This window comes from Arvicanthis niloticus, chromosome 9 (assembly GCF_011762505.2).
Source record: "Arvicanthis niloticus isolate mArvNil1 chromosome 9, mArvNil1.pat.X, whole genome shotgun sequence".
Lineage (NCBI taxonomy): Eukaryota > Metazoa > Chordata > Mammalia > Rodentia > Muridae > Arvicanthis > Arvicanthis niloticus.
Genome location: NC_047666.1, coordinates 31,825,745 through 31,838,508, shown reverse-complemented (window position 1 = coordinate 31,838,508; position 12,764 = coordinate 31,825,745). Strand labels below are relative to the sequence as shown.

Here is a 12,764-nt window from a genome sequence, read left to right as displayed (position 1 = left end):
TGAGGCTCCAGATCCCTGACCTGTACAGAGGCAGCTGCAGGAGCTGAGTTGACTGTCATTGGCTCCACACTATCACCTGTGGACCAGGAGGGCCAGCTTGTACCCACTTGGTATAGGGCTGTCTTTGCTATTCACACAGAGCAGTGCCATGCTGTGGTGACTTCGCTGGATCCCTTCTTTTACAAGACAGGGAATTAGTCAGTGATTCCTTCTTTAAGGAAATGCAAAGTCCTTGCTTTCTACTTCCTCAAAAAAGAACTTTAAGAATCCAGAGCAGGACCAATGGGATGGCTTAGTGGGTTACGACACCTCCTGCCAAACATGACAAGTTTGATTCCTGAGACCCACAAATTGGAAGAAGAAAACTGACTCCCATTAGTTGTCCTCTGATCTCCACTTGTGTACAGTGACATGAGTGTGTATGCACACATACACACTCATAACACTCAGACACATACAAACACACACACACACACAAGTATAATTTTAAAATTTAAAAATAAAAGATACAGTGGATCAGAAGTTCAAGGTTATTTTGGGTTACATAGAGAGTTTGAGGTCAGTTTAGGCTACATAAGAAGATCCCCTCCCCCAATAAACACACACACACACACACACACACACACACACACACACACACGGGGGGGGGAAGCGACACCAGGTGCCTGTGACCCCAAAGTGCAAGAGTACCAAAGTGAACTCACAGAGGCCCGGAGACGTCTGTGTTGGGCACCTGTATATCATCCTGCTCCTGACTTCTCTTCTAATCTAGTCCAAGGTAAGAAGGAGCCTGGCACTCCCTTTGTCACTTTCTTCCCTTAAACTGCACACAGGCATTCCCTTAGACTACCCACAGCATCATAAGGATGGGGGAAGGGCAGAGGAAACTCAGCTTTTATCACAGGACACGGATAGAACATTACTTAAGCATTAGCTGCTGCTATCCCTTGCCATGCATAAATTTGAAGACCATGCTTTGTCACCTGTTCTAGTTTGTTTTCTATTACTGTGAGAAAACCATGACCATAAGCAACTTGGGGAGAAAAGGGTTTCTTTCAACTTACAACTTACAGCCCATCATCTAGAAAGGTTAGGGTAGGAATCAGGAGGCAAGATCTGAAGCAGAGGCCATGGAGGAGTGCTGCTTATTGGCTTGCTTCTCATGGCTCTCTTAGACTGTCTTCTTATATATCCCAACCAGTATCAAGAGAGTAAAGATGAGTCCTTGGGCATAGCTCAGTGGTAGAGCACCTGTCTAGCACACTTAAGATACTGGGTTCCACCTAATATAGATGGATGGATGAATGGGTAGATGGATGGATGGATGGATAGATGGATGGATGGGTAGACAGACAGATGGACAGACAGATGGATGAAGCTTGAAAAGGGAGAAAGAAGACCTAAAGAATGAGAGAAAATGTTTGGAAATCCTATGTTTGATAATAGACTTATTTACAGAGTTACAAGAAAAAGGACTAACCACCCAACAGAAAACTGGGCAAAAGGCTTTAAAACACAAGTCTCCAAAGAGTCAAGGAACTCAAGGAAAGATGCTCTGTACCATGTGTCCTTAGGGAAACATGCAAAACCAAACCCACACCTGCCAGGATAACTGTCACAGGCTCACAGTAACTGGCATTACAAGGAGTAGAGAATGTGGAGGCCTGTGGGGATGAGGGTGTGTACCTGCATCCCCTGCATTGAGTCACTCCCTTCTGCAGGAGATTTATACAGCTCTTGAAACTCAAAAAACAAAGATTCAGGACACTCAAGAAAGCAGAGCCGAGGCCATATAAGCCACATGAAAGTTCTAAATGATGGACAGGGAGCAGAGACCCTTCAGTGGTAAAGCTGTCTGCAAGCTAAACAGGAGACGCTGCTAAAGCAGCTTCTGAGACTCGTTGCCCACTCTTGGGTGGGAATTTTTAGTGATACAGCTGATCTCGAGTCAGCCATGTTCCTTAGCTAATTCCAACAGACTCACTGATTCACCAAGCAGGACCTGAAGACTTGGGTGATGAAATCACTTCTTAAGTCTATCTATTGTTGCCCTTTTAATCCAGGGTGAATGGAAATAGACTCTAGGAAAAATCATGTGGCCCTCAAAAGGTTACAGAGTCACTGTGAGACTCAGGAGCCAGCCCAAGAGAACTATAGACACACATGCTTCCTGCAACTTACTGTTACACACAAGTAAGAACTGAAACACCCATCCTCTGGTAAAGATGCAGACTGTGGTACATCCACAAAGGACTACGACTCAGCTTTTAATGGATGAAGTACCAACACAGGCAAAGATGGGGGAACCTTGACAGCATATGCTAGGGAAAAGAAACCCACCACAATACTATAGCTTAAGATTTCATTTATATTTATAGAAAATACAAACTAGGTGGATAGAGCACTAATGTACATACCCTGGTAACCTCTGTTATTGGCAGGGACAAAAATTTTTTTTGGAATGATGGGTTGTCTGTCTGTCTGTCTGTCTGTCTGTCTTGCACACATACATAAGCTCTATTGTTAAAATTAATTCACTACATACAGGCAAGCTACAAGAATATCTTTGAAAGCAAACAGTTTTCTGAGTCTCCCAGTGGATGGGGGCCAAACTGGAGTACCAAACTTTTTTTTTGTTTTTTTCCTGTTTTTTAAACCCTCCAAGGGTCACCTACTGCCTCAGCAATCAGGGTCATGAAGGAAGGGCAGCACAAACATACAGAAGGCAATAGCACCTGCTCAGGCATTCTCCATGGGTTTCCTTGTGGCCCCTGCTTCATCCCTTGCTAACCATGTAAACAGCAATTGTGGTTTCCTATTGAGCTAAAATGTGTACCCACTAAAACTCCCAAGATGTCCGTGATCTCAGTATGCCTTGAGGGGACAGCAAGACCCAAAAGCTAGAAGGAGGGTTTTCTCTGCTCAGTTAAAACGTATTTCCTAGCAGGGTACAATAGAGCACATATTAGGAGACTGAGGTATGAGATCCCAAGTTCAAGGATAGCTTGAGCAACACAGCGAGATGCTGTCTCGAAATCACCACAATGAAAAATAACAAAAATTTCTTAATAGTGTCCATGGGCATGGAGGCAAGATAAGCAGGAGATAGTCTGGGTTAACCTTTCGTCCCCAGAATTTCCGGCTGCCACTCAACCCCACTAGGGCATCCTTCCTTAACTTTCTTCCCTATGCCTGCCCACCTGAGTCACCAGGGCTCTGAGTCCCTTTGAGAGCTGACATATGACATGAAAAAACTCCTTAGATGGCTTAATGTCTCCACACCCTCCCTCAAGAGTTGTCTCCTCAGGTCTACCTCTGCTTTCGGCTGGTCAAGACCCATCTCCTCAGAAAGTCTTCCCTGACATCATTCCTCCAGGTCACAGGGACACCACTTTCCTTCCCAGGGCTCACTACTTCACCCCAGCTGTGTGACCCAGGGAAAGTCACTCACCTTCTCTGAGGCGCAATGTCTAGGCCTGTACTCTGCTATTTCTTACGGTTATATAATGTGACAAATGAGACAATGTGTGAAGGGTTGGCATATAGGAGACACTGACCCTGTCATGCCTGTCACCTTGGACACTGACTTGGCCTACAGAGGAGGAGCTGGCTGGAGGAACAGATTGGGGATGGGTGGGGAAACAGTACCACATTTTGATACATAAACTCATAAATGTCCTGACATCAGACTCCTGCAGACCCTGCGTTTTCCTTGAGTGCTCTGAGAGGGTCACCTGAGGGGTCAGCCCTGTCCAGGAGCTTAAAGATACTTTATTGCAGTTCACACCACCTGGGAGAGGGGACAGTGTTCTCAGTTGGGGACCCACAAATCCTGAATCACATATCTCCATGTGATTCAGCCAAAACCTCTATCTTGCCCAGGGTACCCAAGCCCTGCCTCACCCATGTCTTCCCTGGAGAGACTACGCCCACTTCCCCAGGCATGTCTGGTACCCACCATGCTTGGGCCTTCTTCTGGAGTCCTTCACCCCAAACAATATCTGCTGCTTGCATGGCCACTGCAGAGCCCCGTCCCCCTACCTCCCTGGGATCAGTCTAGCCCCTCACCACATAGCTAGTCACCAAATACATTTAGTCAGTGTCGTTTCCCAGCATGCCACAGCACTTTTTCCTGGAGTCACCAACAGCTTCTTAGATGCTTGCTCGGGATAAAGCTTCATATGGTGTGAGGCTCTCTACCTTCTCTTTTCCTGCTGGCCTCAACTTTCTCAGTTTCCCTCTCATAACATCTTCCACCTGGCTGGGAACGTCTCTCAATTCCCAACATGCTCACTCCGCTGGCCTTAGGGCCTGTGTACATGCTGGTCACTGCAGTATTGATCCTGGCTACTGGATACACATTCCTTTGAGACTCTTTCCCTACACCTGGAAAGCTGGGCTGGATACTTCAGAAGTGTCCCACTCTGTGTTCCTGGTGTTCCCTCTAGGCATTGCTTTCTCTCAGGCCACCCACACTCCGTGAGAGAGAACATGGGAAAGATGCCCAGCCAGAGAAGTACGCTAAAAAATGCACTGATATCAGAGGGCTCAAGCAACACAGTCCTCAAAAGAGCGACAGGAGCAGAAGTCACACCTGAGCCAAGCACAAATGGTGCAGTCCCCAGCCCATGGTGGCCTTGTGCTAGGTTATAACACAAGTCCCCATCCATCTGAGAAAGCCAGAGTAATGCATCTTCCCACCACAGAACCAGGAAACCAGCAGCAGCAGGAGTCTGGGGAACCACAAACATAAGGAAGCCAAACAATACTGTGCTGTGAAGGAGGGCTCAAGTTAGAACGAATTCTGAAAACCTACTGGAACAGGTCAACAAATGCATGGGGTGGGGAATTGCCAGCCAGGAAGGTACCAGGGACAATAAGAAGCGTGAGACAGTACTGGAGAGGAAAGTCTGGCCACCTGCCCTTGGAAACTCTTCCGCCCATCACTGTGACTTTGAAGCAAAGTGGGAGAAAGAAGGTAGCTGTGGAGAGCCTGTGGCTCAGAAGCCTTCTATTAAGCTACCACCATGGGGATGAGACAGGTAAGGGGAGTCCATGTGTCCTTGGGGTGCTGGGCAGGAGGTGAGCATTGTTGAAAGCGCACTAAACATAGCTAAAACAATGCTTGTCACAAGTTCATATTTTAAGTCCTATTGATGTTAATTTTCCTGTAAACAAATGAAATGTTGGGAGATGGACTACTTGAGTCCCTGGGTGGCGGTGGGCTCTTTCCCTATGCCCTGGCTACCCGAGAGAACTGTCAGTCAAACTGCCAGCCTGCCAAGCACCAAGCATCCCAGAGACCCCATGAGATGATCATGGCTACAGAAGTGTACATGCAGCCACGGCCACAACAGTCTTAAGTTGTGTCTTAAAGTTTACCAAGGACTTTCTCAATCACAAGCCTCATGAATACTCTCAGAACCTGAACCATTTCCTAGCATGCCTGAGAGTGAAAACCTTCCCTGGGTTTATAGGTTGTTGTGACTGGTGTAACGGAACGGTGCTGTGTGACTTGCGTAAGCACAGTGATCCATTTACATGAAGGTCTGCTGTGGTTGGTGCAAACACCTGTCTGGCTGTAGAAACGGAATTCCCAGGTCACTGGAGAGCCACTAGAAATGCCCTCCTGTGATGTCCCACCTGTAAGGCAGAAAGGCGGTGCCCAGCCAGCAGTAGCACCCACAACCACAGAAGAGTGAGCTATGAGTCTGAGCCCTAGAAATGGTAGTGCTTTGAGGGTTCCCTTGGCTTTGGGTTTCAAGGGCAGCAGAAGAGACAGAGACACAGAATTGGTGGCAGAGCCTGGAGCTCATATCACCTGTGAGAGTGTCAGCAGAAGTTTGAAGAGGCATTGGGAGGGACCAACCATAGTGATGGTAGCAGCAGTATTAGTGACTTAACAGTGAAGGGTCTGAGATACACTGAGCAGTTATCACACCAGCCACTGACAGGAGCTGGGGAATTTCAGGACCCTGAGCTCAGGAGCTATAACCAAAGCTGCTGCCACAGGCCTGAGAATTCCCCAGCGTCAGATTACAGATCAGCTATGTCCTGCTCCCTGTCCCCAAAGTCAGGCTACAGCAGCTGCAGTCTTTCTCTGAAGGCCAAGACTGTGAGCTTCCAGCACTTACAGAGTTGAGTTCTCTCCCTGCCCACAACATCTGCATGTAAGGTCTATCCCTTCCCACCAACCAGATCCAAGTCAGCCTTGCGTTACAGCTAAACTTATCAGTGCCTCATTGGCTTCTAGTGCACAGGCTGGGTTTTGGAACTTACCTCCCACCACACACACACACCTCAAACCCACAAGCATCAAACTCGCTTGTCCTATAAGATTGTAGGCTCCTGCTGATGCTGCCCTGGTACAATGTGACAATTCTCCCATACTCTGGGAACAGAAGAACTGAGGACTGTCTCTTTTCCTTCAGGTCCCTGATTACACCATATGTGATGACTATCTTTCCTAATGTTCACCTCAGGGCCTTGTCATGGCTGCCTGTGGCTAACTCTAACTCTCCTGAGGCACAATTTCATCTCATGTGCCTTTTTATGAACCCCTTTCTTTCTTCCTTCCTTCCTTTTTTTTTTTTTTTTTTTTTTTTTTTTTTTTTTTTTTTTTTTTTAAGATTTCTGTTTATTGTGTAGGAACACTTGTAGTCTGAATAGCATGTGCATGCAGTGCCAGAAATGTCAGAAGAGGGCATAGGATTCCCCAGGAACTAGAATTACAGACAGTTGTGAACCCCAATGTGGGTGCTGGAAATTGAACCCCAGGTTCCTCTGAAAGAGCAACAGATGCTCTTAACCACTGGGTCAATCTCTTCAGTCTGAAACCTGCTATTTTCTTGAAGACACAACACCCACTTCCACTTCCTAGGTCTGCACCAGAGATCTAACCTGAGGCAGGAGAGTAGCACTGGGCAGGGGGAGGTCCACCTGCTTCTGCTGCCAACACTGTCTGCTGCCAAATGCTAAGGGAAGAGGAAGCTGCCAAAGCGCTCCCCTGAAGGAAGCTCTTCTCACCTACGCACAGATTCTATCTGTGTAGAGCAGGAGACCCCCACCTAGTTGACTGGGGACAGGAAGGACTCTTCTGGGGCACCTACAGTCCCCTACCCGGCTGAGTTCCATGATGGACACAAAGAAGTATAACCAGCAAGTCATACTTCGCTTTGATCACAAACACCCATTTGCTCTGGCTTCCCCTGAAGCACTGACAAACAACAGGAAGAAGCTGTCCAGTGGTACCCTAGACATCTTCAAGGGAACCAACTCCTGCTGGGAGTCAGAAACTTGTTTTTCTCCTTCCTTTTCTTTCTGCCTGAGATACAGGTATGAAGGCAAGGAAAACAGCAGCAATCCATGTTCATGAGGAACCTGGGAAATGCATGCAGCTTCTGAGCTGTGGAAGAACCTCCAGCATTAACTGAGAGCTCCTCCTCCTGGGTTTACTCCACATGAGGATAACCTCTAAGTCACTTGAGCTGCCATATTTGAAGTTTTGTTACTAGAAATCAAACACAGTTCCTAAGAGACACAAAATCTTTTTGAAAAGGCGTCCATAGTGAATTATATTTTCCAAAAATACCACAGCGGTATCTCCTACAGGATATTTATGCAATGTGTGTTTGATAATCCTTCCACTGAGCGGGTACAGATTATATCCCTTGCCCTTGAACTTGGGTGGACCTCTGTAACTGTCTCCACTAGTGGAATATGGCGGAAGTGGCGCTACGTGACTTCCAAGCCTGGGCCGTAAAAATGGCACGCACTTCCTCTGGGCTTTCTCTTGGGACAATCACTCTTGGCACCCAGCCACTGGCTGGGAGGAAACCCGGACTCGCCTATTTGGATACCACGAGGAGAGGGCATAGGTAAGTTTGTTGGCCATAGGCCCAGCCAAGGCCCCAGACAGTAACTACCAGATGTGAGAGAGAAGACATCTACAGGAGACCACAGTCCCCAGCCATCAAGTTACTACTGGTCTTTGAATCATCTGGGTTAGGATCCAGATGTTGCTGAGCAGAGATGAGTCCCTCACCAAGCCTTGTGAAAATCTCCGGGACAAAGGATCTGCAAACAAGATGACATGGGGACTTCACTGGGGCCTGTGGGAAAGATGGCATGGGAACTTTGAGCATAGCAGTAGCATGCTACTCCATATCACTGAGTCCTGGACATGCTTGTTTCCTGGTGACCCTGGGCTGAGACCCGCGTGAAGAGAAGACACTGGCAATCAAGCAGTGGAACTTATGAGCCGATGGAAGAGCAGACACAGGCTGCAGGACACTCCACAGCACTTTAGGGTTAGCCAGAAAGCTAACAGAGTGCAGAAGAAAGACAGAGTGCAGAAGCAGTGTAGAAGGAGGTGCTAAGGGGTGCATGGGCCAGACACAAGTTCTTCTGGGTCCCAGGACTTCTCTCAGGGGACCTGGCAGCAGCCATTTCCCCATTTACTCCCCACTGGCAGTCTGGAGAGCCTTTGTCCAGAGAAGGGGCCCCTGGGAGGAACTATCAGCTTCTATTAGGTGAAATTTTGTTATAAATGAGTAAACAGAAACAAATGTGACTGAGACCAGTGCTGTTCAAAACACCAACTCATCACACACAAGGGAAAGCATATAAGCCCTCAGATAGCATTGCCGGGGCTTTGCAACCTGCTCATCTTGGTTTTGGGTCCTTCCTTGACCCCCATTTTGGCCTTCTGCCTCTTTGAAACAGCCACAGTTAACCACACAGGTGATAAGCCATTCAACCCCCAAGTTATGTATCTTCAGGCTCCATGTGCCTGGCCAGGCTGACCACCCCACCTTCTGCACCTGGTAGAATCCCTCCCTCCAAGTCCACGTCCATGGCACCTGTCCTAGAAGCCTTCCTGGATTCCAAATTGGAAAGCCTGTTCTCATCATGCCCCTGTAGATTCTGCACAAAAATACAGCTGTGCAAATTCTGTTTATGCTGAGAGACAGAAGTGTGGCATCTCCCCACCTCCATCCTCTCCTTTAACAAAAACGACATTTGTCAGGCTGGGGAAACGGCTCATGGATAAAATGCTTATGGCACAGCCTGAAGACTAGAATTTGGATCCCTGGAACCCACATTAAAGCTGAGCACCTGCCATGGTCACCTGCGATCACAACACTTGAGAAGCAGAAGACAAGGGATCATCTGGGTGAACTAGCAAGAATAGCCAGAATTGGTGAGCATGGGGTTCAGTGAGAAAGCCTCTCCCAATAAATAAAAGATGGAAAATGATTCAACTTCAGGCCTGCACACCTGTACATGCATGCGTGCGCACACACACACACACACACACACACACACGCTCACACATGCATGCACATGCAAGCATACATATCTAAGTGTAGGACACACACAGAGGCACATACACACACCACACACTGAGACCTACTCAAGAGCAAATATGGGGACTTTTTCATCTTTGGGGCTCCAAGGCCTATTTCAGTAACAATGGCAACCAAACAGTCTATAATATTTCAGAGTGAATGGGGGAGGGGAGAAAATGAGAAGGGGGTATTTGGGGAGAGTGAATGGATTGACAGATTCATTGGCAGATGGATTGACAATGAACGGGGAAGGGAGGGGAGGATGGATGAACTTGTGGATAAATGAATAAAGGAAGAGGTAAGTAGGTGGATGGGGAAAAGAAGGGAAGGGTGGATGGATGGACAGATGGACGGATGGATTGCTGAGTCGGCACAGAGATAGAGGAATGAAGCAGTATGGCAATGGTTAGATGGCTGATAGATAATGGAGCAGAGGGTGGACAGTGGTGAATGGCTGTGTGGGCATGGCATGTGGCGCTGTGGAGAAGACAGTGAGATGAGTGGACACTGATGGATGTGCGGGAGGGTGGAAGCTTTGATGACTGGGCTCCTGGAAGGACAGAAAAGAGCACTTTCGTCAAGGGCCAGGCTTTGTGGACCACAAGGGTCTTTAAAGGCTCACGCTTTTCTTTGTCTTTCTCCACAAAGATTCAAAAATACAAAAAACAGTTTTCAATCAGGAGACTTCCAGAACCAGGTCCCCAAGTAGCAGGAATCAACCTGGATGACCTGACTTTGCATCGGCCCCCACATTAGCTCTACTGATCAGCTGTCAAGTGTGAGACCAAATCCCAAGCCTGCAAACCAAAAGCCCCCTCCCCTCCTACAGCACAATGACCTCAGGGGCCTTTCCAGCAGGACAGAGAGTTCTGAGGGAGAACTTGCCAGCCTTAGTGAGCAGGATGGGCCCCTGGGTTGGGGTGCTGCATCCTGAAGTCTGTGGTCTATTTGAAGACCAGCATCCCTGGCTTGGAGCCATGTGGTGAGGTTTCTGCCACCTCTGTCCACACAGCTCTGATGTGATAAATGCTCAGCAGAACAATTCCAGAAAACAGCTTCTGAACTGTGATTTACTGGCTCTCCCCAGCCCAGGATGGAACTGTGGACTGCCAGTGGCTTTAGGCTCTTTCCACCTGGCAGGAAGCACCACAAACTCACACAGCTGCCTCATGAAACAAAAGCTCCCAGCCTGTGTGAGGCTGCCAGGCAGGAGCAGGCTAGGGAGCAGAATTCAGGGCTCCATCCTTCTTTGCCCTGCTGAGTTACCTTTCAGGAGTAAAGGGGGAAGGGCTGAAATACTTAAGTCTTGGGGACTTTCAGGTTTAATAACACACAGAACTGGAATCCCAAACAACTGTCCATGCTAAATCAGAGGATTTTGTTCTTCACTCAGAGATGGGGCCTCTCCTTGCTCACATAGGGACAGCACAGCAGGTGGTATTTAACTGGCTTGCCCAGAGGCCTGGCTTGGTGCAGGACACTGGGAGATGGTATTCTGCTCTGCAGATTGGATCATACACGAGAAGCGTGGAGTGCGTGTTAGGAAACCCATTTCTGCCTTGGCTCCATCACTATGTGACCTGGGCCTAGTCACTTCCTCTGAGCTTACACATCACTACCTGCTAAATGTCTAAAGTGGCCACTGGTGGCTCTCACATTGTATGAGTTGAACAGATGAAGCCAGGGAATCAAGAACCAAGGCAGAACTGCAGTGGGGCTGTGATTCTTCAAATACTTGAGAGTTTTCACAAGGCCTAGCCATCATATTCTCTCATCTTTGCTGCATGCAACCTTCCCTGGGACCCAGCCTGAACCAAAGTCATCTCAGGGGAGCCTGCCCAAATTCTCCATGACCACAGGCATCTCCCTGTACCCTCAATGATTTCTTCTCACTGGAGAGCTCCTAGAGAGGAGGAGACCAGGGTGATTGAGAAAACTCCTTGATTCCCTGAACAACTGTCATTGTGCAGTCACGTCATGATCCATATAAGAACCCAAATATAAGACACATGCATGGAGTTTGGGCACAGTGGGGGAATGCTTGCTCACCTGGCATGCTGTGAGCTATAGGTTCCATCCCTAGCACCATAGAAACACACACACACACACTGCCCTCAATATCCCCATTTATCCTCAAACTCCCTCCTAGAGCCTTCTGCCAGAGCTCACACCCCACCCAGGCAGGGAGGCATCCTGCCCAGTCCATCCATCAACAGACCAGGCTTCCCTGAAAAGCCTGGCCCAGAGCCTGAGTCACCAAGCCTGTAAATGTAGTCACCCCTGTCTGCTCCCTGATTTCTGCCTCTCAGAGTCCAGCCCTGTAAAGGGGCAATTACTTAGAGACAATCAAAATGACAAACTCACCAGGCTTAAGTGCTGCAGCATCTCCACGTATCTGTGGAGGGAAAGAGGCACAGGTCTGCATTAACTGCATCCTGGACAAGCCAGGAGGGGCAGGGCTTAGTATATATAAACCATGGGCAGCTGCTGGGGCACTCACGCTTTCTCTGAAGACAGCAGCTCCTGAGCGATGACAAGGGCTCTAGACTGTCCCTCAACCTGTCGGGGGGGAAAAACAGTGATAAGCAGGGTTAGTAGCTGAAAAGACAACTCTGAAAGTGATCTCGCTGTCAGAGGTGGGTTTGAGTGTTTGTCACAACTATGTGACCATCAGAAAATGACTCCTTGAACCTTGGTTTCTTCATTTATGCATATGGGCATGAAAAATATCTACCCAGAAGGCTGCAGAGCAAATGCCCTGCCTGGTGCCCGACACAATGCTCAGTAAATTCCCCCATGACAGTGGCACGAGTTTGGCTCCAGCTCCCTGTCCCACCAGTCCTGACCACCTGTTGTCTCTGTATGAGAGCATCCTCTTAAGTGTCTTTCTGGAAGCAAGCCTTAATTTCCCCTGTGCAGACAGAATGACCTAAACATGCCCTTAGAGCTTAAACCTTGTGTGCTTCTAACCCTAATGGACCCCCGTTGGGTCGCCATGTGAGAAACTGGAGAGCTGCCTACAGCAGGTGCAGTATACAGTCAACACGCAGCTTTAGAATTAAGCTGCTTCCTGCCTCTAACTCTCGCTCATTGAACAAGGCATTCATTTTCTTTGGGCATTATTTCTTTTCTGTAAAATGTACACAGCAATGCAGGATCTGACCCATGCACACTGCAGGGAGTCAGCAAGCATGTGTGCCTCAGCCTTTCAACTGAAAGACAGATTTCTCACACTTGTCCTTCTGATTATACCCTCCTGACTCAGGGTCTTAGCACACATTCTTCCCTCTTCTTTCAATGCCTCTCTCTCCATTTTCTCATCCCACTTTCTGACTCTTTCAGGACTCCGTTCAGTGGTCATACCGAGTAACCTCTATAAGTATCTCTATTGTTCACGTTTCTCATTGCTGTAAG

General features: G+C 48.2%; 1 protein-coding gene across 3 annotated transcripts in view; it reads right to left on the bottom strand.

Moving 5' to 3' along the window:
• The window catches only part of Fgd5 (FYVE, RhoGEF and PH domain containing 5), a 97,735-nt gene that overhangs the window by 26,727 nt on the left and 58,244 nt on the right, over window positions 1-12,764 (bottom strand). For all 3 annotated transcript variants that reach the window (XM_076940131.1, XM_076940132.1, XM_034512230.2), the window contains exons 4-5: window positions 11,851-11,909; window positions 11,715-11,745 (exon numbers count right to left, since the gene is read on the bottom strand). In XM_076940131.1, the coding sequence (XP_076796246.1) occupies window positions 11,715-11,745; window positions 11,851-11,909 (90 nt within the window). The remainder of the gene's footprint in view (window positions 1-11,714; window positions 11,746-11,850; window positions 11,910-12,764) is intronic.